At 45.7% G+C, this 25467-nt stretch overlaps 3 protein-coding genes across 6 annotated transcripts; 1 reads left to right on the forward strand and 2 right to left on the reverse strand.

The window, feature by feature from the left end:
* Positions 1 to 157: 157 nt before the first annotated feature.
* On the reverse strand, positions 158 to 3213 carry PFN1 (profilin 1). The gene is made up of 3 exons (XM_069063210.1): positions 2920 to 3213; positions 981 to 1173; positions 158 to 522 (listed from the first exon to the last, which is right to left on the reverse strand). Exons 1-3 carry the CDS (start codon positions 3049 to 3051, stop codon positions 425 to 427), a joined length of 423 nt encoding a protein of 140 aa, XP_068919311.1. The 5' UTR covers positions 3052 to 3213; the 3' UTR covers positions 158 to 424.
* Positions 3214 to 3793: 580 nt separating this feature from the next.
* On the reverse strand, positions 3794 to 25395 carry SPAG7 (sperm associated antigen 7). Of its 3 annotated transcripts, none has more exons than XM_069063209.1 (7): positions 25238 to 25395; positions 15051 to 15118; positions 14735 to 14823; positions 14246 to 14330; positions 14018 to 14107; positions 13747 to 13903; positions 3794 to 4870 (listed from the first exon to the last, which is right to left on the reverse strand). In XM_069063209.1, the coding sequence occupies exons 1-7, from the start codon at positions 25320 to 25322 to the stop codon at positions 4860 to 4862; spliced, it is 585 nt and encodes a 194-aa protein (XP_068919310.1). In that variant the 5' UTR covers positions 25323 to 25395; the 3' UTR covers positions 3794 to 4859. The 3 variants fall into 3 exon arrangements, with proteins under 3 accessions (XP_068919310.1, XP_068919308.1, XP_068919309.1); XM_069063207.1 differs by lacking the exon at positions 3794 to 4870 and adding an exon at positions 12997 to 13543; XM_069063208.1 differs by lacking the exons at positions 3794 to 4870; positions 14018 to 14107 and adding an exon at positions 12997 to 13543.
* ENO3 (enolase 3) lies at positions 6556 to 12160 on the forward strand. 2 transcript variants are annotated; one of them, XM_069063201.1, is made up of 11 exons: positions 7416 to 7526; positions 7820 to 7915; positions 8072 to 8130; positions 8309 to 8378; positions 8506 to 8639; positions 9809 to 10031; positions 10141 to 10338; positions 10874 to 11075; positions 11553 to 11661; positions 11829 to 11887; positions 11999 to 12160. In XM_069063201.1, exons 1-11 carry the CDS (start codon positions 7442 to 7444, stop codon positions 12066 to 12068), a joined length of 1305 nt encoding a protein of 434 aa, XP_068919302.1. In that variant the 5' UTR covers positions 7416 to 7441; the 3' UTR covers positions 12069 to 12160. The 2 variants fall into 2 exon arrangements, with proteins under 2 accessions (XP_068919303.1, XP_068919302.1); XM_069063202.1 differs by lacking the exons at positions 11829 to 11887; positions 11999 to 12160 and adding an exon at positions 6556 to 6679 and having other exon boundaries at positions 11553 to 11793.
* Positions 25396 to 25467: the final 72 nt, after the last annotated feature.

Here is a 25467-nt window from a genome sequence, read left to right on the forward strand (position 1 = left end):
AAAGGCACCCAAAACCACCCTCTTAGAGAACACCTTCCCAGGCTGCAGAGGCACATTCCTGAACTACTTTGTTTTTCCTTGGAACCCACAGATGGCAGTGCCAGGTCTTTTGGAGTTCTCCCTGTCTTGGCAGATCCCCATCCTTATCACACACACCTTTATTAGTAGAATCTTTTATTCATATTCCAATATAAGTTTCCAGAAAAAAAAAAACAACAAAAAATTTTCAAAAAAAAAATCTTCCCAACTACACACAGGAAAGAGGTTCAGAAGGAAAAGGGGGAGGGAGCACCTGTCCATCCAACGTGGGCCCCCCCCCCCCGGTGTAGTTTTGGCAGCAACAAGTGGGTAGGGGAATGGCCCAAAAAAAAATGGTGAGGGAAATGGTGCAGAAGCCTTGGGGAAGAAGGGAGGACAGGAAGGGTCAGTATTGAGAGCGTCGAAGGTGGGAAGCCATTTCATAACACTTCTTGTTGATCATTCCCCCATGGATACCTTCTTTCCCCATCAGCAGGACTAGCGCTAAGAACAGAAGAAAACGCAAGATTTGAGTTCTCCCAGCTCCCATCATCTACAACCAAGCTATTCCCAAGCCTGTTAGTCAACAACCTCCCTTGGAACACCTCACACACATTATGCAAGCTGGAAAAAAATTGAAATTTCATTTCTAATGCTAAGGGAGTAAATGTACCCTCATCAGAAAGTGAAATTTTAGCTAGTATTTATCTAACAGTACACTTTAAAGACACTACCTGCATTAGTAAACATTTTGCCTTCGAGATTAGGGACCAGATGGAGTGGCTAGGTGGTGCAGTGAATAGAGCACCAGCCCTGGAGTCAGGAGGACCTGAGTTCAAATCCAACCTCAGAGACATACTAGCTGTGTGACCTTGGGCAAGTCACTTAACCCCAATTGCCTTTCATTCCCCCCTCCAAAAAACAAAAATAAAAGATTAGGGACCAGAGCAGAGTCAACTTACTCTTGGCAGTCATGGTAACAGTGAGGTTGAAGGTGGGAGCACCCCCAGTGCTCTTCGTGCGAAGGTCCATGGTGTACTCTCCATCTAGCAGCAGCGAATCCCTGATCACTGAACATTTCTGGCCCCCAAGTGTCAGCCCATTTACGAAGAAAGTTGAACGATCTTTGCCCACCAATACAGCTACTTCAGCTGGCTATAGCATGGACAAAGGGAGGAACATACAAGGGTTAAGAACCTAAGAATGCTGTGGCTTTCTCCCATTCCTCCCCATGCCCATTTGTGTGGACAATTCCAAATCTGGGTCTGAATTTAAACAGACAAATGTATCATTCTTTTTAAGAACTCACTTCAATGGCGCCTCCTCACCATTCACCCCCCCCCAAAAGTTAAAAGATTAGGGGAGTCGGATAAAATTCACTGTAAAACTGTTAAGATGGAAAGTAGGAGAGCCAAGAGTCTGTGAAAGATGAGGGGTATACCAAAGCACATGGCTTTTTCCCCTCAGGAAAGCAGAAGCAGAGGAGGAGGGGCCGGGGATAGAACAAAGCTGCTATGCCCTTATTTGGGCAAAGACACAGCCAAGCTCAGAGTGGGGGCCTTGGATTCCTGGGTCTGAGGACATTAGTTGGTGGTTTGGGGCCCAGATGACAACTAGGGGTGGGAACCCAATGGATCCCACAAACTCTACTGCAATCAGAAAACTTTTTTTTAATAGTAGTAGTGCCAATCCCAGGGAGCTCTCATATCAAAAAGAACTTCAACCACCCTCTCTCCCCTCTACACCCCCCACACCCCACCAACCCCACATCCGGCCACTGAGCTCCCGGAAATCCCCACTTCAAACTTCCGCTCCCCCTCCCCACTTCCGGGCAAGTAAACTGGGGAGAGAGCCCTCTGACCTTTATGACTCCTTATTCCATCCCCCCACCCCCAGCCAAACTTCCCTAAAACTTCCTCGTCCAACCCCACTCCAGACATTAAAACAGAATGGGGTAAGTGGAGATGAATTCCTTTACGGAAATTTACGAACGGTGCACTAGCAAGATCCCAAATGAGTAGGGCCATAGGGAACTATGGAGTTTGAGGGGAAGCCTGTTCGGAGGTGCTGGGAGTGGCAATGCACTGGTATAAGAGGGCCGGCCAGGCCAGGAGTAGCCCTTAGGCATCAAGAAGCTCCAGGAGTCTTGGCTTCCTTCTCCCCCGCCCCCCGGGGGGCGAACAATGGTGGAACGAGAGGGGGCGCGTACGCTTGCAACCGGAAGTGAAGGGGCGCCCCGCCATCCCCTTAAAAAAAGGTTAAGGGGGAAAATCTCCCATCCACCCCGCCCCGCCCTGGGGGAGGCGGAAGTGTCCGATGAACCGGGCGGCTGGCGCCCCTCCCCGCCCTGTGCCCCGGATGTAACGCCCTCCCTCAGAACCGTGGTGGTGCTGGAACGACTACGGAGCGGGAGTCCCAGGAATTTGGGGAAAAAACGGTCAAGGGGGAAGGGCGGGTTTGCAATGCAATCTGAGAATCCATTTAAAGGCCTCGGCGCAAAAAGTCAAAAGAAAAATGTGATGAGACATACAAGCCAGGCCTTCGAGAAGAGGGAAGGATAGAAAACCACTTCTCTGCCCCTTGTCCCGTTACCCCAGCGCCAGCGTCTTCCGCGCAGCACCCAAATCTTCCCACAACTACCAAAATTCACTCACATCCTGTTAGCGCCTAGCCTGTCTGAGATTTCTCAGCCAAACCGGCCCTCAGGCCCCCAATCTCTCCGGCTGTTCTGCTCCTAACCCTTAACTTCCCCATCCCCCCACCAGCCTGACATTAAAAAAAAATGAAAAACAAAAAACCCGACCAAAACTCCAAATGCATCTCCCATTTTCCAATGCACCCCAAAATGAACTCCCCCCCCGCAACAGCCTCCAGGCCCTAGTTTGCCTCCTTTCTATATACCGTGATATTGGCGAAGGTTTTCCCGGGTACGGCGGCCCAGACCGAGGGCGAGTCCTTATAGCCGACTATGGCCGCGTCCTGACAGGTCCCGTCCGCCATGAGGTTGTCGATGTAGGCGTTCCAACCGGCCATAGCGCTGACGGTCTGGCTCTGCTGCTACTGCGGGCAGGGGTGGCGGAGAGCTCGGAACACGCGCTGCTGTCCGGACTCACAGCTCCGTTCTCTCTGCTGCCTTCAGCTCTGCTTCCTGCTCGTCCTGCTGCTCCTCCTCCCCCCTCCCTCCTCCCTTTTTTTTTTTTTTTTTTTTTTTGCAAACGACAGTGGAGGCGGGGCCGCCGCCTCTTACCCCCTCCCCCTAGACCAAAAACTTTGCAAATAACAATTTTTTAAACTGCTTCCCCCTCCCCCCAGTAGCCAAATTTGCTGAGTGCAATAAAAGGACCTCTGGGCGGGAGTGTAGGGTTAGGCTGTTAGTCGCATTTTAGGGAATATATCAAACTCCGGTAGGGGATTAGGACGGTGAAAATGGAAACTATGCAAGCCCCAAATAATGCAAATCGTAGGAAGGTCTGGCATAAACCGGGTTAAATTTTTAACACTTTTTCTACCCCAGCCCCCAGCTCTGAGTGCTGGGATGATTTACTCAGCCGCATGCGCTCGAAGGCCCAAGAGAAGCCGGAACTTGGTGAGGGCTGGGCGAGGCAGGCAGGGATGGAAGGAAAAGTCTCCTCCCCAGCGGGCAGTAAAGGGGTGGAGTTCATGGAAGTGGAAATTGGGAGTCGTCGCTGCGCTTGCGCGGGGATACGCATGCTCGGATTTTTTTTTTTTTAACCGGGGAGGGAAGGAAACGTGTCTAGCCTCGGGTTCCCCAGTCGCTTCTCCCGCCAGTGCAGTCTTTTTATTTTCTCTCATGGTAGGGGGAGAGGAAGAAGGCAGAGGGAGGGAGAGGAAGGCTTATTAGGTGCCCCCACTGCCCCTTTGGGGTATGTGTGCCACTTGTCCACCCCAAGCTGGCCCACGCCGCTCTTTCGTCTCTAGTTCAGTGGAGAAAATATCCCTCCGCTTTCGGCGGGACGGGAGCCCCACCCATGGTGTGGGGCTTCCCCCCCCTCCCCTCTGCCACCAGGTTGAGGTTTACTGGGCTGGCCGAGACTAGAGGAAGCCCCTAGGGGGGAGGAACGAGCTACGGGGGGGGGGGGGGGGGGGTGGATGGGACTACGGACTAGAGCACGTTGAAGGAACGAAGGCCAGAGAAGCTTTTTCTTTCTGCCTTCTGCCCAAACTTTTTGCCGGGACACGAAGCGGTTTGCCAGCTTCCGGGCGCGCTGGGCACGAGGCGGGGGCAGGGCGGGGCCCAGGTTCTCCGGGCTGTTGGGGCTGACGGAGCGAGCTCCCCCCACCTCATACCCCCCCCCCAACCTGGGGCTTGGCCACTTCCGGTCGGCTGGCTTTCACTTAATTTCTAGAATCCCACTGGGTATCTGCAGTCCAGGGAGACCCAGGTGTCAGTCCCTTACGTCCGAAGCCGCCCAGACTTCTGCCCCGGGCAGTGCCGGATTCTAGGGCTCGTGGCAGGCACTCGCCTCCCCGGATCAACTGACCTCTGTCCCCCTCCTTCTCCTCTCCCCCCCTCCCCTCCGCACTCACCGAAGGGCGGGGCAGGCCCTCATTCAGGGAGATAAGCGTGGGAAGGGAGGGGCACGAATGAGATAAAGTGAGGTCTGCTTTGGGCTTAGATGGAAATGGGAGTGTGGGGAGAGAGAATACCAAGATCTAAGTGAGTCAGACCGACTGATTGGAGGCGCAGACCCGGGCTAGGAGGGTGGTGAGTCACGGACTGTGAGTCTCCCAGGCGCCTGGGGAGAAAGAGCTCTCGTCTGGGAGGAGACACTAGGAACTCCCAGCCGGGTCCGTTTGCTTTCTCCTTCTGCAAACGCACTTCACTGTCCTCCTATGGAGAGAGGGAGGGAGCACTGAGTAAAACCCATGGGGCAAAGTCTCATTTAGACAAACCAGAGGAAGCTGAGCCTCAAGATTTAAGGCCTCGGAAGCAGAAAGAAACAAACACAGGTGCAAAGATAGAATGAAGGGACTTGGGCACGGTAGATAAGATTCGAAAGTCAAAAGGGGTGCGGACAGGGAGACATGAGGATACAAATGATGGCATGTAAAGGGAGACAAGCAAAGACCCAACAAAAGACAGAAAGGGTGGCAAAAATTCAGATATTTGGAGATATTTACGAAGTTTCATTCCGAAGTAGTAGGCACTAAGACATACAGAAGGCTGATACAGGAAGACAGAAACAAATAGACTTGGAAATAAACATAGGGAGACAGACTCTGAAACTTAATAGAGTAATAGAGACTCAAGAATAGAGACAGATTTGCAAATAAACTAAGGGAAATGGAAGATACTTAGAAATAAAAATATTCAGAGACCCAAAGATAAACACCGACAAGAAACAGACATAAGTATATGACCATAGCTTTAGATGCAGAAGGGATGAAAAAACTGAGGTCTATAATACTTGGCCAGGGTCACACATAAAAAAAAAAAGGCAGAATAAGAACTCAAATTTGGGTTCTTTGACACAAATCCAGAACTCCTATATACCAGGATAGAAAGAAACTCGAGACAGATTCAGTGAGACACAGCAAAACAAGTAGATTCCAAATTATACAGTTTTGATTTTGGAAAGAAGTTCAAAGATCATGTAAGCCTGACTTTCCAATGTAGGAATCTCCTCTGGTTCTGGCAACACCGACAAGTGTTCAGTAAGACTCTATTTGAACAAAACATTGGGAAAAAGAAAAGGAGACCCTGGACAAACTTCAGATAGACATAGATACTAAGGTACAGAGAGACAGAGGGAGACAGGTACACATTCAGGCAGAGAAAAACATTCATACATTCATAAACAGACACATTCAACTACAAAGAAACGGTGAGAAAAGGGAAAAAGAAATAGAGCAAAAAGAGACAAAGACCCAGAGACAAGATTCCAATGGAGATAGGAGGAGCTAGAACAGAGACAAATAGAGACAGAAAGACAGAAATTGATCGAAAAAAAAAACAGGAAGACTGAGGCCCACAAAGGTCTGTGTTTAAGTTTGCACACTGTGTAGGAGATACAGGGCTCCTCTTCTTTGAGAACTGATCCTGGAGGGAAGAGGGATCAGCAGCTTTAAGAAACCTAAGGAAGAGAAACCTTTTGGACCCCAGTAGTGGTAGAAACCTGTATTCATACTGAGACCCTTGAGCCAAACCCTGATTCCTCCCAATTTCCCTTTAAGACCCAAAACCCCACTACTGACAGTGGCTCCTTACCAGGAGGTAAGTGAATATAGCCTCCCTTCCCCCAAGACCCCTCTGCAGTCTATGCATGAAGGGGTAGAGGCTCAGGTTACCCATTTGCCCTTTCCTAAAGGTCCATCTTTAACCTTTGCTGCTGGAAATTCAACCCCAGCAAAGGGTAAGGGAAAGGCTTAATAGCTGCTGCCTCCCAGCTGAGCCCCACCTTTGTGGGTGGTGAAATTAAGGGGGGGGGTTGACTTTTTGGGGGATAGCACAGCATCAGTAGAGGGAAGGAGTGTCTTAGGGACTATGAATTTGCCTTTGGTGGGCAACTGTTGGCTGCCAGTCACTGGGCTGGGCAGAGGGGCGGGGTCAGTAATAAATGCCAGGCTTAGGAGTGATAGCCTGACACTGTCCCAGCAGCAGTCCATACCCCCAGACCTTGTCCAAGGAACTCCAGCTGTGGTGAGACCTCTCAGGCCTGATTCTAGAGGGGGTAGGGCAGAGGCAGGGGATGGGTTTTCCCCCCACCTCCTACACTAAGTTGTAATTCATAACCACAGGTTGGGGAGAGACTGAAGAATGAGGTTGGAGGGGACAGAGAGATAGCTGAATGGGGGAGAGGATGGAGTAGAGCCTGGAGATGTTAAAGGAGGACACAAGGATTTGGGGAGGATGGGACAAAGAGGAGAGGGAGATGGTATAGTAAGGTAGAGACACAGCCAGGATATGAGAATTATGGGGAGGAATGTGGGGAGTAGGGTAAGGGGGGGATAGGATGGGAAGAGAGGGACAAAACAAGACTGGGGCTGAGGAAGAATAAGGAAATGGGAGAACTAAGGGAATAAGAGAAGTGGTGTAGGGCACATAGTAGATTAAAACAGTTATGGTACTGGGGGGCTAGAGGTAGGAACATGGGTAGGGTGTTAGGATAATGGGAGTGAAATGAAGGGAAGGAGGAGAGTCTGAGAAGTTTGGGGGGAGATGAAAGGGAATGGGGGACAATTAAAAGGGAAAAGATTTTCTAGCATAAGTTGGTGGGGGGGATGGGAGGAGTTCTGAGTAAGGAAAGGGAGCTGGGCCTCTGGTCTATGACCTTTCTCTTGGTTATTTTTAGTACCAGCACCTGCCTTCCTGGCTTGGGGCAAGACTTAAAGGGCATGGGTGGTTTTAGGAATGGTTTTTTTTGGTTCTTTAAAAGCTTCTCCACTGACAAAGTCTGCAGCCATGGCAATGCAGAAGATTTTTGCAAGAGAAATCCTAGATTCTAGGGGGAACCCCACAGTGGAGGTGGATCTATACACAGCCAAAGGTGAAAAGACAGCTTGCATGTCTTCAGATGTATCTCCAAACACACCTCTTCCTGACTTCTCCCCTCCTCCACAGCTCTTTTGGATTCTATAACCCACACATCCAGATTACCCCTTTTCCATATATTCCGGGCCTGAACTAAACAGAATCCCCTAATCACCCAAACCCTGGTTCCTCCCAGACTACTTCTCAACTAACCATTTCTCCAGCCCCCAGGACTCAGAAATTGGTGCCTAGGGTTCCTCCCACTTGGGCTGTGAGAGAGGAATAGTCTTAACTCATTTCTACCCTCAGGCCGATTCAGAGCTGCTGTACCCAGTGGGGCCTCCACTGGGATTTATGAAGCTCTGGAGCTGAGAGATGGAGACAAAAGCAGATACCTGGGGAAAGGTGAGATCACTTTAAAGAGAATGTATTTGTTTGGGGAGAAGTGAGAGGGTGGGCACAGTAGTGTGCCCCATAGATGGAGAGTGTTTGTAAACCTGGGATCTCTTTAGTCTACGAAGTCAGAACTTACTGATCCCCAACCTCTGCTCTCTTCCCTAGGGGTGCTGAAGGCTGTGGAACATATCAATAAGACTTTAGCTCCTGCTTTACTGGAGAAGGTAAAATCCCTCAAATTTTCCCTCTCCCCTGATCCTGGTACTTCCCCTTTTTCATCCTCCACTCCCCCCCAGACATTAATTGTGACCTGAGTCTTAGGTCCCTGCCTAAGTCTCTGTGAGATGATTCATTCAAAATCAATCTCTTGTATGTCTTTTCTTTTTGTCTTCCCTCATTCAGAAATTGAGTGTTGTGGATCAAGAAAAAGTTGACAAATTCATGATTGAACTTGATGGGACAGAGAACAAATGTGAGTGAGGGTGTATCCAGGGAGAGGGGATTAGAGAAAAAACCCATTCCAATGGGAGAGGGGGCTGGAGGGAAGAAGGTTCTCACTCTAAGTGAAGAAATATCTCACATCACTGATTTCTCTACAGCCAAGTTTGGGGCCAATGCCATCCTGGGTGTGTCTCTGGCTGTGTGTAAGGCAGGAGCAGCAGAGAAGGGGGTTCCCCTCTACAGACACATTGCGGACCTCGCTGGGAATCCAGACCTTGTGCTGCCAGTACCGGTTAGCTTTTCTTGACCCTGGGACTCAATAACATTCCTTTCAACTTGGCCTCAAGAGGTTGCCCCCTTTTTCAAGGACAAAAACTGTTTAGGCAATCTAGACCATAATTCACTATCTATAGAGATCAATTCCTACAACATGGCCTCTTTGTGTGTGATGCTCTAAGGTAGCTCACACCCTACCCTCTCTCTCCCGGGATAAGCACCTGGGAATGGCTTTCCTTAACTCCCATCCTATTCCCTGCAGTCTTTTGTGTAGTCTGGATCACTCACATCTCAACAGGAGTCTAACTTCAAATCAACAAGCATTTATTTAGTTCCTACTATGTACAAGGCATTGTGCCAGGCTCTGGGGATACAAAAATGAAAGGGAGCACAATCCTGTCGTCAGTGATTTTACAGGATAATAGGGGGGAAGCCATATAAACTACAAATAGGAATAATACAAGGTAGAATGTAATAAAGGTGGAAAAATTATTCCTTCCAGCAAAGAGCAGTAACTGTGTCATCAGGTACATATCCATTCTTGGAGGAGGTAGTGCCTGAGCTAGGCAGAGGAATGTCAACAGGCAAAAATGTGGAAAGAACGTATTAAAAGGTGGGGATGGAGAGAAAACAGGTGACCAGGATATTTGACTGCAATACAGATTGAACAAAGGAGTTGGAGTAAATTATCATATGCTCAAAACTACAAGAAATATTACCTTCATAGGCTGTTTGGTCATCCCATTTTGCAGTATTAATGTAAAATAAGACTAGGAATATGTTGAAGTTGGATGATACGCAGCCTTAAATGAAAGGTCAGGAGTTCACAGTCTATAAAATAGGATAGTAAGCTACTGAAGACTTCTGAGCAGACTTTTGCTTCAGATGATTTTAGAAGTTGTATGCACCCACACCAAGAAAACCGCAGATCACTGATTTGGGAGTTGAAAAAGGAATGATCATCGATGAAGGGAGAGGAGAGATGGGGCTAAGAGGGGAGTGAAGGTTTGAGAAAGGGAATAAACAAAGGGAATTAAATTCCTCCCTTAGGTAAATCTCTTGAATCTAATGTCCACTCTTCCCTCTATAGCTCAAGTCTATCCTCATGCCACAGTCCTAATCTTATCTTACTCCCTTTCCCACTGTGGTCAAAATCTGAACCTCCTTCCACTTAATTTCCCCCAGGCCTTCAATGTAATCAATGGGGGATCCCATGCTGGAAACAAGTTGGCCATGCAGGAGTTCATGATCCTGCCCGTGGGGGCTGCATCATTCAGAGAGGCGATGCGTATTGGGGCTGAAGTCTATCACCATCTAAAGGGTGTCATCAAGGCTAAGTATGGAAAGGATGCCACAAATGTAGGTGATGAGGGTGGATTTGCCCCCAACATCTTGGAGAATAATGAAGGTTAGTCAGTGGGATGAGGAGGGGAGTGGGAAAGAATGGATCCATAAAGGGAATAAGGGCTATAGGGAAAACTGGGATGTTACTCCTTTAATTTCCCCTTTACCCCCAGCCTTGGAGTTGCTGAAAACAGCCATCCAGGCAGCTGGTTACCCAGACAAGGTGGTGATTGGCATGGATGTTGCTGCCTCTGAGTTCTACAGAAGTGGGAAATATGATCTTGACTTCAAATCCCCTGATGATCCTGCCCGGTACATCTCTGGGGAGAAGCTGGGGGAGCTATATAAGAGCTTCATCAAGAACTACCCTGGTGAGAGAGTCAAGGACCCCATCCTCCCTTTCTGCTTATAGAATTCCAGAGCCCTATTCCCTTATCTCCCTAATTTATTCTGTCTACTGTATTTTCTTTGATCCTAGTGCCCTCTCTTACTACTACATCTAATAATAATAGCTCCTATATCTTTAGTGACATAAGGCTTATAAAGAGTTTTTCTTCCAACACTCATTTTCAAAAGAGGAAACACAGGGCCAGAAATCATTAAATTGAGAGTTAGAGGGGACCTCATCTAGTTTAACATCCTTTTTTTTATAGAAAAGGAAACAAGCTTAGAGAGGTCCAATGATTTCCTGGATTGAGAAGCAGAGTTGGGGTTCCCAACACAGGTCCTCTGAATCCAAAAACCCAGTGTTCTTGTCCCTTGTTTGAACATACACAAGGTCAGAGCTGTGATTTGAACTAAGGATCCCTGGCAACAGGCCCACTATTTTTTTTTCCTACTCCATCAAAATACCTCTCTGTTCTTATCCTAACCCTCTCACCATTATCTTTTTCATTCTCCACACAGTGGTTTCCATTGAGGACCCCTTTGACCAAGATGACTGGGCCACCTGGACTTCATTTCTTTCTGGAGTTGACATCCAGATTGTGGGTGATGACCTCACTGTTACCAACCCCAAGCGCATTGCCCAGGCTGTAGAAAAGAAAGCCTGTAACTGCCTCTTACTGAAAGTCAACCAGATTGGCTCTGTCACCGAATCCATCCAGGCGTGAGTCCCCAGTGGGCAAGAAGGAGGGAGGAGGGAATCACCCCATGCTCTAGAAATTTACCCATGAATCAGTTATTCTCCTACATGCATATCCCTGGTCTAATCTCCTCTATCCAGGAGCATCACCAGGAAAATTCAAGGTAAAAAAAATCTTCATTTCCTCCTCTTTTCCAAAAGGTCAGCAATCATTTACCCCATTACTTTTTAACCTGTCAAGAATCCAGATACATATTTTATGTACATATGATCCTCCCCCAGCCAAAGGTATCATGGGATCAGAGACCTAGAGCTGGAAGGAATCTCAAACTATCTAGTCCAACTCCTCTTTGTAGAGATGAGGAAATGCATCTGTCAGGAGGTTGAGACTTGCCCAGGGTCCTCTGGATAGTAGGTGTCAGAGGTAGAGTTTGAACCCAAGTCCTCTGACTAAGATCGAATGCCTTCCACTATAATGAGCCTGGGCCCCTCTCTCTGCAGTTGCAAACTGGCACAGACTAACGGCTGGGGAGTGATGGTCAGCCACCGATCTGGAGAAACAGAAGACACCTTCATAGCTGATCTGGTGGTGGGACTCTGCACTGGCCAGGTAGGGAACAGGATATCCCCTCATCTCTTTGTGGCCACCACAACCAAGTCTTCTGGAGGCTCTCACCCGTCCCTGAATTTTCTCTTTCCCAATCTGTCCCCAGTCACTGGATTGTGGCACTTCTCCATTTAACTCTGTAACTTTCCTCCTATGTCTCATTATATTAGATCAAGACTGGGGCCCCCTGCCGTTCTGAGCGTCTGGCCAAATACAACCAGCTCATGAGGTACCTCAATGCTGCAGGGGTGGAGGGGAGGTTGGGGATGTCCAAGGGAAAAGTGAGGTAGAGGTAGAACAGGAAGTGGCCATTCTCACTGCTGTTTTGTCCCCTGCCTAGGATTGAGGAGGCTCTTGGAGACAAGGCTGTCTTTGCTGGGCGAAAGTTCCGTAACCCCAAGGCCAAGTAAATGGAGGGAGCCATGTCCTAGATCAACAGAGGCATCTAAATCCATCACCATCTCTACCACTCCTCTCAATAAAGCACTTTGGACAGCAAGAATGACTAGGGTGTCATGGTTTGGGATCAGAAAAGGACATGGTCTTAGGGAGGGGACAGAAGAAAGGGGCATCCATATTGAAAAGGGAGCAGCAGCACTGTGGAATAAAAAGACCACAGACTTGTAGGCAGCAGACTTGAGGAGAAAGATCTGTATGACCTTCCCCTTTCTCAGTCTGTTTCCTCATTTATAAAATGGAGGTAATAATATCTGCACCATCTACCTCCTGAGAAGGTTGAAAATCAAATGAGATGACAGATATGAAATCACTTTGTGAATCAAAGCCCTGCATAAATGTCAGCTACTAATAGTAGTAAAGGACCACTGGGGAAAGGAGAAAACAAAGGTTGTTTGGGGCTGGGCCGTAAGGAAGGAGACACAATATAAAAACATCATGGTGGCAGGGGGTGAGAAGAGAGAAATAAGACCCTGAGAGGAGAAGTTGTTGGAAAAGGTCAAAGAAGTGAAGCGTCCCAGTAAGGGTGGAGTTGCGATAGTGGCAGCTGTATTTTATGTATTTTATGCAGCTGTGAGGGGAAGAAAATTTGGATCAGATCTGACCAAAACAAAACAAACTGACTTTGAGAGGTACATAGGGCACAGCAGCAAAAGGGGCCTGAAGGTTCTAGGCCAGCTCTTACCACTAACTCCCCATGTAACCATGGGCAAGTCAGCTTCACTTCCTGGGACTCACTTTTCTCATCTGTTAAATAAGACAATGCAAGGGGTTTTTTGGCTATAAAAATTCTAATTGCAGGCTCTGACCCTTCCCCAAAAGCAAACATCCTTGTCCCAGGGTCAATGCCTTTCTTCACACTCAAGTCACTCCCAGGAAGGATTCAGATATCTGGTTTGCCCCATGCACAAACCAGCACATGGGGTCAAACAGTGTTTATTGAGCATAAAATTACCTTAGTCTTGAGGGAAGAGAAACACCCCCAGGAAAAGGGAGGATAATATAGATTAAATATTCACTCTTACATTCTGTCACACATCTTTTGGGGGAAATTGAAAGGAGATTCACTCAACTACCCCATATAACCAACATTTAAAAAACCTAAAACCACTCAGACCAGATCACCATAGGAGAGCCTCCATACCCATCTCTCCATCCTAATGGCTCCATTGGGAGGTCAGAGGTCAACCCCTGGCATGGGCATCAGAAGTCAAGACAAGGTGGCACTGTAGTGCCTGAAACTTCATCCATGGCCCCACTCCCCCTTTTCAAAGCCACAGGGGGATTGTTAAGGGGGAGGAGATAGAAAGACAAAGGACCTAGGAGCTGGGAGTCCCTTCCTCTCCACTCTGACGAAGGCGTTTCTTGGCACGGATCTCATTCATGGCCTCCTCAATGGAGCGTGTGTCCCTCTTATTGGCTACTGGAACTAGGAATGGGAGCAAAGGAGGGATGTGAAGGGACTAAGAATTATCTTAGTACTCAGTTTTCCATCCTGCCACCATTGCCCTTAAAAACTAAGACATTCAGAGCCCTAGTTCTCCCTTGAATTCAAATCTCTTTCCTCTTCCCGTTGTTGCCCCCTCACTTCGCCCCTCCATCCCTGATCACCATTGCTCCCCATACTCTTACCACAGCCATAGGTCTTGTTGGCCTGTAGCATGTGGGCAGCATCCTTGGCTGCCCCTTTCCCAATGAGGTGACTGTATTTGTCCTTGTAGTCACTCACAGGGCTCACAACAGCAGGACCCTGCTGGGTAGCTTCTTCTTCTTGCCATTGGGCTAACTCCTAAAGAGCAAAGTGGGAGGAAGTGAAGTTTGGGGTTAAAGTTCTGGTTACCAGATTCCCTATGGAAAGCAGGAGCTGAAGGGAGTCTACAACTGGCAGAGGCACTTATTTTACCTTAAGTCTCCGTTTCTCCTCTGCCTGCTGTGGATCCCACTCCTCCCCACGGCGGTATGAGTCAAGCTCTTCATCAGAGGGAGCAAACTCCTTAGGATCGAAGGGAATGACATAATCAGGGTCCCATAGGTGCCACTTTGATCCAAGTGGACCTGCTCCCTGACCCCCTTGGGAAGACAACTTGGTAGACTGGAGAGTCAGGAGAGATAAGAAAGATGTCTTTCTTACCTTCTTGAAGATCATGACGTATCGACATTCATCATCTTCTCCAAAGGAAAAGGATGTTAGGCCAGCAACCTCCACGACATCATGTCTGGGTTGAAGAATAGAGGACAGTGAGTATGCACAGAAGGGTGAGAATAGCAGAGGGCCTGGAAGGGTCTATGATCCCCTCCTAAAGGATTCTCTATTCCCCTGTTATTTCTTCCCACCCTTATTCTAATCTCTAATAATAATAAAGATAATCTTTCATTTATAGAGTTTTACTGTTTATAATCCATCTCACACACTTCTCATTTGATGTTCATAACTCTGACCATTTTACAAATTAAGAAACTGAAGGTCTGAAAATGAAAGGGATTTGCCCATAGTCACAAAGCTGACAAATGACTTGTTACATTCTGACTCCAAACCTAATCCTCTCACCATGACTGCCTCCCCAAGTGTCTTGCCCCACTTCTCCACCTCCACCCCTATTCTCTCAGCCCCTTCACTCACAATATACTCCTCTCAATCTTGTTCATTGGCTGGAACTTTCTCTTGGTCTGACCACTGTCCTGGATGAAATCTGACACCTCTTTCTCCATCTTGGGAAGAAGTAGAAAGAGAGAAGTCATAAGATGGGGGTGTTCCTCTCCACTCCCACCCTACTGCACTCAGAAGGAACCAGCTACACTTCCAGGTCTACTGCCTCTCTCCATACCCAATGTTCTTCAAGGTTCCTCCTCTCCTAGAAAATCAACCCAACCTCCCCATTCTGCAATTTAAGGAGTTTCTCCCAAAATGTACTTTCTATCCCTCTTGCCACACATACCCGCTTTCGAAATTCCACTTTCTGACGCTTCTCCTGCTCCTGCAATTTCTTCAGGCAAGCAGCCTGTTCTAGAAGTGAGAAAGGAAGTCCTGAGCAATCAGTCAATGAATATGTTTTTACCAACTACCTACCATGTTCCAGGAACTCTATTAGGTGGTGGGAATTCAAAGATGAAAGTAAAATTACTTTCTGTAAGAAGCTTACATTCTATAGGGACAGACAACATGTACATATGTAGGTATATTAAAAATGGATACAAGATGATTTGGACAGAAAGGCTTCCTATTGATGGTGGGTGCTTGAGCTGAGCTATAAAGGAAACAGTAATCTTAAATAAATTTTATTGGGTTTTTTTGTTGTTTTTAAACTAAGTTTTCCCCCTGAACTCCCTTCCCAATCCTCTCTCTGGTGTTCTGGGAGTTTCAGTGCTAAGACTCTCTGATTCTATATTTTAGGGCAGGGGTTAAGTAGCACTCATGGATAGATTTCAACAGTTGGATTGGGGGTGAGGAGTGGGGGATGGAATGACATTTTTGTTTTTACTAACCTCTACCTGAAATGTAGCATTTCCTTCAATTATGAAAAATGTAGGTGACATTTTTCTGAGGAGTCCATAGACTTCACCAGACTGCCAATGGGGTATATGACACCAAAAAAGGTTAAGAACTTCTGTTTTAGGGAAAGGCTATCCAACTGACAAAAATCTGATTCATGTTCATCCATCACTGGGGATATTCAATTCAACAAATATTTATTATTTACCTACTGTGTGCAAGGTAAGATATATGTGAGGAAGGCAAAACTAAAAACAAAACATTCCCTAAACTCCAGTACCTTACATTCTACTAGGGAGGATTCAACATATACAGAATTAAGTAAATGCAAGCTAATTTAGGAGGGAAAAGTGAAGGATGCTTGGAGGAGGTGGCAGCTCAGTTAAGCCTCGAAGGAAATAAAGATTCTAAGAGGCCAAAAATAAGGAAAGGTCCATTTGGCAGCTTATGCAAATACACACGTAAGAGATGGTATGGTCAGTTCAGGGTACAGTTAAGAGTCCAGTCTGGCTGTATATAGTGGGTGAAGAAGCCTAATATGAAATAAAGTCGAGGAGGTTGGGGATATGAACACTTCAAATCTATAGCAGCATAATGAAAAGAGCAAGATCTGAGTTCAAATTCTACATCTGTACAATGAGAGATCACTGGATCTCAAGCAAGTCACTTCATGTCTCTAGGCCTTAGTTCCTGCAACTGTAAAATAAAAAGATTCAACTAAATAGTATCTAAGGTCCCTTCCAACTCTAGATGCTAAGTCACTTTGGTTTCCTTATTCATAAAATAAAGATAATACCTGTAGTACTTAATTCTCAAAGTTGTTTTGATTCTCAAACTATAAAGTGCTTTGATTATGATTATGATTATTATTTTTCAGACTGGATCTGTGATTCCATTGGTATATAAGGACCTCCTGACATTTCCTCCCATGGAAGAAATTTCATTTACCAATGCTGGGATTGGCACAGGCAGCATTACAATTTAAAGTCTTAAAAGAGTTTCCTGGGGCACTAAGAGGTTCAGTGACCTGCCCAGAGTCACACGACCAGGATGGGAATGACCCAGGTCTTCCTGACTCAAGGCCAGCTATCTATTCCTTCCTCTTCATTACTGTTATCATTTTTTTTTGGAGGGGGGAAGGCAAGGCAACTGGGGTTAAATGAACTGTCCAACATCACACAGCTAGTAAGTGTGTCAAGTGGCTGAGGTCATATTTGAACTCAGGTCCTCCTGACTCCAGGACTAGTGCTCTATTCACTGTGCCACCTGGCTGCCTCCATTACTATTATTATTATTGTTGTTATATAATATAATAAAGTACCTACAATACCCACTATCACATGTTAAGTACATTAGAGAAGTAAAAACAAAAGTGCTGTGTGAGCTCTTGGGTGTGTTATTACCAACTTTGGATAAATTACTTAGCCTTTCCTCAACTGTAAAATGACAGGGTTGGACAAGATAACCTTTCGGGGTCCTTACAATTCTAAATCCATGATCATGTGAACTGTAAGGATTAGAAAAAGCTCCATGGGGAAGGTGACATTTGAACTGGTTGGGTAGAAATTCAATAGGAGGAAGTATGTGTAAGTGTGGAGAAATGAGTGTTCTGGGTATAGGAAGCAGCTTGAGAAAAGAAAAAGAAATGAGAAAGTATGAAGTATATATGGGGCACAATAGAGTCCAATTTGGTTAAAGTTTAGAGTAAGAAAATTCTGGGGTTCTGAATGCCAGGGTCAATGTTCCTTGTTGGGTAAAAGGGAAGCACTAAGGGTTTTTTGGGCAGAAGAATGACATCAGATAAGTGAAAGGTGTAAAACAATTACATAGTTGAACTTTATTACATATAAGATACTGTGTTATGAACCTGTGATACAAAGAAGAGAAGTTGAAGCTAATCCAATGAAGTGGATCCAGCACAGGACTTGCAATCTGGAAGACATGAGTTCAAATGTTGCCTCAGACGTTACCAACTATCCAGGCAAGTCACAACCTCCATTTACTTCAGTTTCCTTATCTATAAAATCAGAATAGTAAGTGCACCCACCGCTCAGAGTTGTTGTAAGAATGAAAATAATATTTGTAAAATGCTTCGCATACCTTAAAGTACCATATAAATACTATTACTATTATTATTATACATAGTTCCTGTCCTCAAAGATCTCACAATCTATTTGGATAAGTCTTCTGGGAGAAGTTGTCCCCTTTGATCTATAAGGAATTGGTTGGGCATCATCTATCTTCTTTGAAAAGAACCCTGAGTACAGATGTCTAAAAGGGTTTTTTATCTTTGAACTAAATATCTTAGTTCTTTTGGGAAAAACTGGACAAAAGAAACAATTATTAGATTCTATACTCTTTCTTCTCTAGCATTCTAAATGTGTGTTACACATGGTTCACTGTTCATCTCTGCTTTTTTCAGTCAATAGCTTTAACGTTCATTCAAGAAAGCAGTAGAAAGAATCTGAATTCAGAAGTCAGGAGATCTAAGTTCTAGTCCTGGCTCTGCCACTAACCAGATGTATAATCTTGGACAAACAATCAATTTATTAAGATGCACCAGGTTTAAATAAAAATACACAGATACAAAGAATGAAAGAATCCCTCCAATATTCTATTGTTAGAAACAATGTGTAGTTAGGAAGGAAGAGTATTATTACTGGAGAAAAGGGAAATCAGAAAAGACCTCATGTAGAAAATGATACTTCGTAAAGGATAAAAAGGGTTTTATAAGGTGGTAATGGGAGGTTGGTGGGGGTGGTGGTGGTGGAGTACATTCTAGAATGAGAGATAGTGCAAAAGAATGGAGACTGGAGAACACCAGTTTGGGTGAATCACACAGTACAGGAAGAGGAATAATATACTTATGAGGCTAGAAAGCTAGATCGAGGCCATGTGGTGGAGGGCTTTAAAAGCTAAACAGAGGACCTTATATTTAATTTAAAAGACAACAGGGAGCCATTAGGGTTGAAAGCAAGAGACAATGAAAACCTGACTAAGGTGGTAGGTCTGTGAATAGAGAGAAGGATTAGGAATCAAGAGATATTAAGAAGCTAGAAACTGCCAAGATTTGGCAAATGTTAGGCGAGGGAAAATGAGGAATTGAGCATAACACCAAGGTTATAAACTGGTGCCTTTGACAGAAGCAAAGTTTAGAAGAGGGGTGATTTTGGAAGAAAGATAATGAGTTCTTTTTTGGACATGTAGAGTCTGAGATGCCTTTAAGTCATCCAATTTGAAAGTTGCAATTTTCTTCCCCTCTCTGAGGCTCTACTTCTTTCTCTATAAAATGAGTAGGTTGGTCTGCATAAGGTGGTCTTCTAGCTCTGTAGTCCCGTATTTTCAGCTGCCTGAATTAATCAGCTCCAGGAAAACATGCCTTTAGGGAAAACTTTAGTATTCTATGGAACAGTTAGTTCTATAGGAACAATGTTGTAAGTGGCGGAACAACAGTTTTTTTATACAGCTCCACAATGTACTTCTTTGACTTTGCTGTGGGTTCAAGTCATATTGTTACAGCACAGGGTTGTGAAACAATACACATTAAGGCAACTTTGCATCTCAAACAGAGGCACATCAAATTTGAGTACTATCTGGTATAGTACAGGGAATAATATTAAATAAAGATGGAAAGGAGTGCTGGATCCAGGTTGTAGAAGGCCTTAACTCTCAGGTAAAGTAGTTTTTATTTTATTCTATAGGCAGTAGGATGCCCCTAGAGGATTTTTAATGAGTGAGGAAGTAATAGAATTAGACATATGCCTTAGGAACATTATTTTGGCAATTTTTGTGCAGCACTGAAATTACAATTCCTTGAAATTAAAGGTGAAAAAATGAAGGGTGGGCTAGGGAGAAGAGGGTCAGGGAAATTAATCCAATCCTAGGAGTTGCCTATGGCAGCTACCGTAGGTAGCAAAGTGGATAGAATACTGAGCCTGGAGTTAGGAAGACCTGAGTTCAAATTCAGCATCAGACACTTACTAGCTGTGTGACCCTGGGCAAGTCATTTAACGTTTGCCTCAGTTTCCTTATCTATAAAATGAGCTGGAGAAGAAAATGACAAACTACTCCAGCACTTTTGCTAAGAAAACCCCAGAGAGGGATGATGAAGAGTCAGACATGACTGAACAACAATTATGTGAAAGACATTGTGCTAGGCTTTGGAAAACAAAAGGAAAACAGTCTCTGCCCTCAAGGAGCTTATATTTTACTAGGGAAATAAAATACAGATATGAATATACAAAATTATTTGAGGAGGTAGAGAACATAATAAATTAGGGAGAAAGGGTAGGAGGTGGCACAAAAACTGAGCCTAGAAGGAAATGAAGAATTCTAAAAGATGAGGATGAGGAGGCAGAGAGTGAATTTCTGACTTTGGGGGTTGGGTGGTAGAGGGAGGAAGGAAGAAAAACAAACAGCTGTCGATCTTAGGAAATAGTAATTGGGTCAGTGTGGATGGAATTAACAAGTATTTACTAAGAGTCACTATGTGCCAGGCACTGTGCAAGACAGAAGAGCTTCTAATGCCTAGTTAAGGAAATTTGTATTTTATCTTAGAGGAAAGAGGAAGTTCCAGGAAGTGAGAAGCATGGTTAGAACTGAGTGGGGAAATGATTTTAGTAGTGGTATGGAAGATGTATCTGAAAGAACCACTGGATGCCAGGAACCCAATTAGGAGGCTACTGTAATAGTCCAGATAAGGAGGGTGGACATCAGGTAAGTTATGAAAAGTAGAATCAACAGAGACGGCTAGGTGGCGCAGTGAATAGAGCATCGGCCCTGGAGTCAGGAGGACCTGAGTTCAAATCCAATCCCAGACACTTAACACTTACTACTGAGTGACCTTGGGCAAGTCACTTAATCCCAATCCGCCCTGCCTTCCCCCCTCCAAAATGGAAAAAAAAAAGTAGAATCAACAAAACCTGGACAGGGGGTTTAGGAAGAGGGAAGAATAAGAATAAAGCCACAGTTAATTGAATCTGAGGGCTATTATAAAACTTCAGGTAAGAGATGATGAGAGTCTAAACTAGAATAGTAATAGAGAGAATAGAGTCATGGGAATGGATGCAGGAGATCCTGTGGAGGTGGTAAATGTTTGGATGTGGAACCTGAAATAGAAGGAAGAGTCAAAGATAGTTATTATGAGGTTTCAGCCCTAGATGATTGGGAGGACAGTGTTTCCCTTTACTGAAAAAGGGAAGTTTGGAAGAAGGTTTAGGGAAGAAAAATCAATTCAACTAGGGATGTTCTGACTTTAAAGGGGCAGTTGGACAACCCGGTAAAATGTCCAGGAGGCAACTGGAGATTAAGATTAGGACTGGATACATAGATCAGGGAGTCACAAGTGATAACTGAACACACAGGAGTAGATTAAATCACCAAAGAGGAAAGAGTAGAGAAAAAAAAGTCCATGACAGAACCTTGAGGGACACATAGACTATAGGAAATAAAGAGCAAACAGATCACAGGAAAACCAAGGGTGAACAAAGTCACAGAGGCCAAGGTAATGGTGAGTATCAGAGTACTCAATTGTCAAAAGTCAAAGCTAAGTCAAGAAAGGAGATATAGTTGTTATCCTCAGAAAAGTTTCAGTTGAGTGGTGGAGCCTAAAGGCAGAATGCACAGGGCTGAAAGGCCAACAGCTTGAATGGAAGGCAGGGTCAAAAGAAGGATTTCTTCAAGAAAGACTTGAAAGCATTTGCACATTTGCTTGTCGACGGAAGAAAAGGGATTGATGATGGGGCAAGCTCCTTCAGAAAACTAGAGGTATGGGGTAAAGGGCACACAAATGTTAGGGTTGGCCTTGGCAAAGGTAAGGGTCACCTCTTCTTCTAAGACTGGAGCCACAGAGGGGAGAAAGGGGCACCTAGGTGTCTGAGAGTATCCACAGTGAACAGCATCTATTTTCTCTGGTGTGGGATAACGTGGGAGAAAAATCAATTCAAAGTGGGGAGTGGGAGAGAAAGGAGGTTTCTAAGAGAAACGCCCAGCTCAAGGAAGCAGCCAGGGGAAGTTAATGAGTGTCTGTAAGCTGTAAGGCTGTGGCTTCTTCTACTCCACATTATATTCAATAAGCACTAGCTGCTGGACTTGCATAATGCAAGAAAAAAGGAAAGCTCCCCACAACGATGTAATAGGTAAAAAACACTCATCTACCACTTCCTGCTGAAAAGTTCGGAAGAGAGCGCAAAGGACTGGGCGGACTGAGCAGGATAGAAAGTAAGAGCGAGTTTAAAAAAAAAAAGGCAAGATAGTCACCGATAGGTGGCCGAGCGTGGACTTTGGCCAATAGGAGCCACGGAGGCAAAGGGCGGGGAAAGCAGAGCTCAATTCAAAAGGACGGACCTCAGGAAAGAGCCAATAGGATTGCTTCGTTCCTGGACAGACAGGCCCTAAAAAGGAAAGGAAGAAGCGTGGGCCCCGAAGGTTCCCCGCGTGAGCAGCCACAAAGCCCTAACCTTCCTTAGAGTTCAGGCTGCCCGCACGCCCCTCCCCATTTCCTCATTCTCGCCGGCGGGGAGCCAAGACTTACTTTAACCCGAAGTAGGACTTCCCGACGCCCAAAAGCCACCTCTTCTCTCTCTGTCTTAACTCCAAACCCGTCGACGTCTCCTCCCACTTGTGGGCGGGCGGCCCTTCTACAGGCCGATCCCGATCTCTTACCCGTCTTCTCCCGCTGATCCCCCACAATCGGTCCATCCTCCAGGCCTTCTGATCTTCCACCTCTTCCCGGATGCAGATTCCCTGCAGCCTTCATCTATCTTCAACTCTCTTTCTCAATCAAACTCAGAAAAAGTTCCATTCGTTCATCACTTCTTTCTTTGCCCTCAGCCTTTTTTCAGTAAGGCGTCTGATCTCATCAGTCAACTTAAAATTGCTCCCAACCGACACATTTAGTGACACATCCTTCTTTATTCTTTCTTCATCCTTCGTTATCTCTTTGCTGCACTGGTGTCAAGGACCCAGACGCACAATTCCAGCCTCAGGTGTCATAGAGGCCACCTGACTTGCGGTCAGGGGGACCCCGAGTTCAAATTTCACCCCAGACTACTCACTACATGTCACTCAACCTTTCCTTAGCTGTAAAATGAGGGGGTTGGGCTCTGGGTCCTCTAATGTCCCTTCCATTTCTAAAATCTACATCCCTATGATCACTTCCAACTGTGAGTGGTCTCTCTTAGTGACCTCCAATTCCCATGGGTTTGGTGATCATCTCTCTGCAGAGGTTTCATAGATCTATATATCCAGCCCCTATCTCTACCCTGAGCTTCTGTCCCATATGATCAATTTTGCCTATTGCACATTGCATATTGGATGTCCTGGAGAAATTTCAAAACTTTACCTGTTCAAAACACAACTCATTGTCTTTCCCCACCCCCAAACCAATCCTTCCAAACTTCTCTATTTCTGGGGAGGAACCAATCTTCCAGTATTTCTCTTAGTTTCATCCTTGATACCTTGCTTTGCCTAACACAACAGATCCAATCCGTTTCCAAATCTCACCATTTCTATCTCCACAACTTTTTTTGAATTCAAAACTTTTCTATTCACATAGCTACTGTGTCAACAGCCTCTTAATTAGATTCCTTGCCTCAGGTCCTTTCTCTACTCCACACAGCTGCCACAGTGATTTTTCTTAAGCCCACATTTTATCTCCTCACTCTCCTACTCAAACACCATAGGCTCCTCAGGATAAAATATGTTCTGCTTAGTTTTTAAAGCCCTGGCCCTAACCATCTTTCCAGCTCCATTGTACATTATTTCTATTCTTCTAGATAGTCAATAAGAATTTATTAGGGTCCTACTGTGTTCTGTTCTAAGTGCTGGGAATACAAAAAAAGAGGCAGACCGTCCCTTACCTCAAGGAATTCACAATCTAATGGGGGAAACAAGCAAAAAAAAATAATGTACAAACAAGCTACATATAGGATAAATAGGAAATAAGAAAGGGAAGACACTAGAATTAAGTTGGGAAAGGCTTCTTGTGGAAGATGGGACTTTAGTCGAAAATTAAAGAAAGTCTGGGAAGCATCCAGGCAGAGATGAGAAAGAAAAGCGTTCCAGGGATGGGGGACAGCCATCAAAAATGCTCAGAGCTGAGAAGTAGAGTGTACTGAAAAGTACACGATAGGGTGTAAGGTATAAGAAGATTGGAAAGGGCAAGGTTGGTCATAAAGGACTTTGATCATTAGAGGATTTTGTATTTGATCTAGGAGGTGACAGGGAAAGGGAACTACTAGAGTTTACTGAGTAGAAGGATGATGTGGTTGGACTAGCACATCAGGAAGATCACTTTGGAGGCTGGATGGAGGATGGACTGGCATTAGGAGAGATTTGTAACAAGTAGACCCACCAGTAGGTTATTGCAATAGTTTACAAGTGTAAGGTGATTAAGGGCCTGCACTAGAGTGCAGAACAGTGAGGAACTGAGGATGACACCTAGGTTGTGAGCCTTGAGAGACTGGGAGGATGGTACCCTGAGCAGTAATTAGAAAGTCTGGAAGAGGAGAGCGTTTGGGGGGGAAAGATAATGTATGCTCCAATACAGTCAGATAGGCCTTCTCTCTGCTCCTCTAGAATAATGTAACCTCTACAATCTCTGCATTTGAACTAGCAGACACCCATGCCTAAAGTGCACTCCCTCCTCACCTCAGCCTAAAAGAATCACTTTCTTCCTTCAGAAAAATCAACTACCACTCTCTCTACATGACTGTTCTTGATCCTCTAAACTGCTAATGCCATCCCTCTCTAACAACTTTGTATTTGAGAATAGAGATAGATCTATGATTTCTATGGTAGGGGTGAAGATACTCCCTTTACCGACATGTATTGGCACCTTCTCTGCAATTAACAGCTAGCATTTAGAGTGTTTTGAGGTTTGCAGGAGCACTTTGTCTTGTCTCATTTGAAAAGCCGGTGAGGTAGGTACAATTACACAGGAGGAAATTGAGGCTAAGGACTTGGTCGCCTGGGGACTTAGTTAAGTCCCTGGTCCAGAGACACACTTCCAGAGTAAGTCTGGGAAGAGACTTCCACACAGATGCATCCCTGCTTCTGAGATGGGCGCCTTACCCCCTATATTCCTAAAGAGCCTCCGCTTCAGAATGGAAGCTACTAGAAGATAGCGTTTGTTTCTTTCTAGGTCTTTGTACTCCCAGGGCCTAGCACAGTAAAGACAATACAGGAAAAGCTCAATTAAAGCTGGTTTGATTGATTGATTGATTGATTGATTGATGGACTGAGGCAAAGAGCGGAAAAATGGGTCCATCCACCAATTGGAGCTCGGGGCAGGGACAAAGGGGATGGGTGTGACCTGGTTCACGGCTAACCAATCGAAGCTCGCTGTTTGCGAAGGAGCAGAGAGACAAGCGGATGTTTCTACTAATAGGGATCAAGGACGGCGGAGGGGAAGGATAAGAAAAAGAAGCTGGGCCTAGAAACAAGCACGGGGCCAATTGCCGTTCTCCTTCCGCTGACTGGCAGAGCTGGCGCCCAATGGAGAATTCAAGGGGGGCGCAGATGGGCCCAACAGGGGAGGAGGGGTGTCTTCAGAGTTTAAGGGAGCTCCAGGCCGAGAGCAGGGAGTGAATTCCTATAAGCCAGGAGCAGGGTGCGTATTGTGGGGCTCCTTACCTCGGGCCTTGCGGCGGGTCTCTTGGTCACCGACGCTGGGCGGCTTCTCCATCGAGCTCAGGATAGAGCCCAGTAGGTCCGCCATCTTGGAAGAGACTAAGTAGGGGCGGCACTGCCGCCTTAAAGGGAAGTACGAAACGCCTTTAAGACAGTAGACTGCCGGAGGCGGAAAATCGTGTCCTCCCCGCCCCGGTCCTTCCCTCAGTTGAACGGCCCTACCTATTAAAGGG

Source organism: Petaurus breviceps, unplaced genomic scaffold, assembly GCF_028583685.1.
Source record: "Petaurus breviceps papuanus isolate PSGF00001 unplaced genomic scaffold, PetGlider_PUasm1.0 90537, whole genome shotgun sequence".
Taxonomy (NCBI): Eukaryota; Metazoa; Chordata; class Mammalia; order Diprotodontia; family Petauridae; genus Petaurus; species Petaurus breviceps.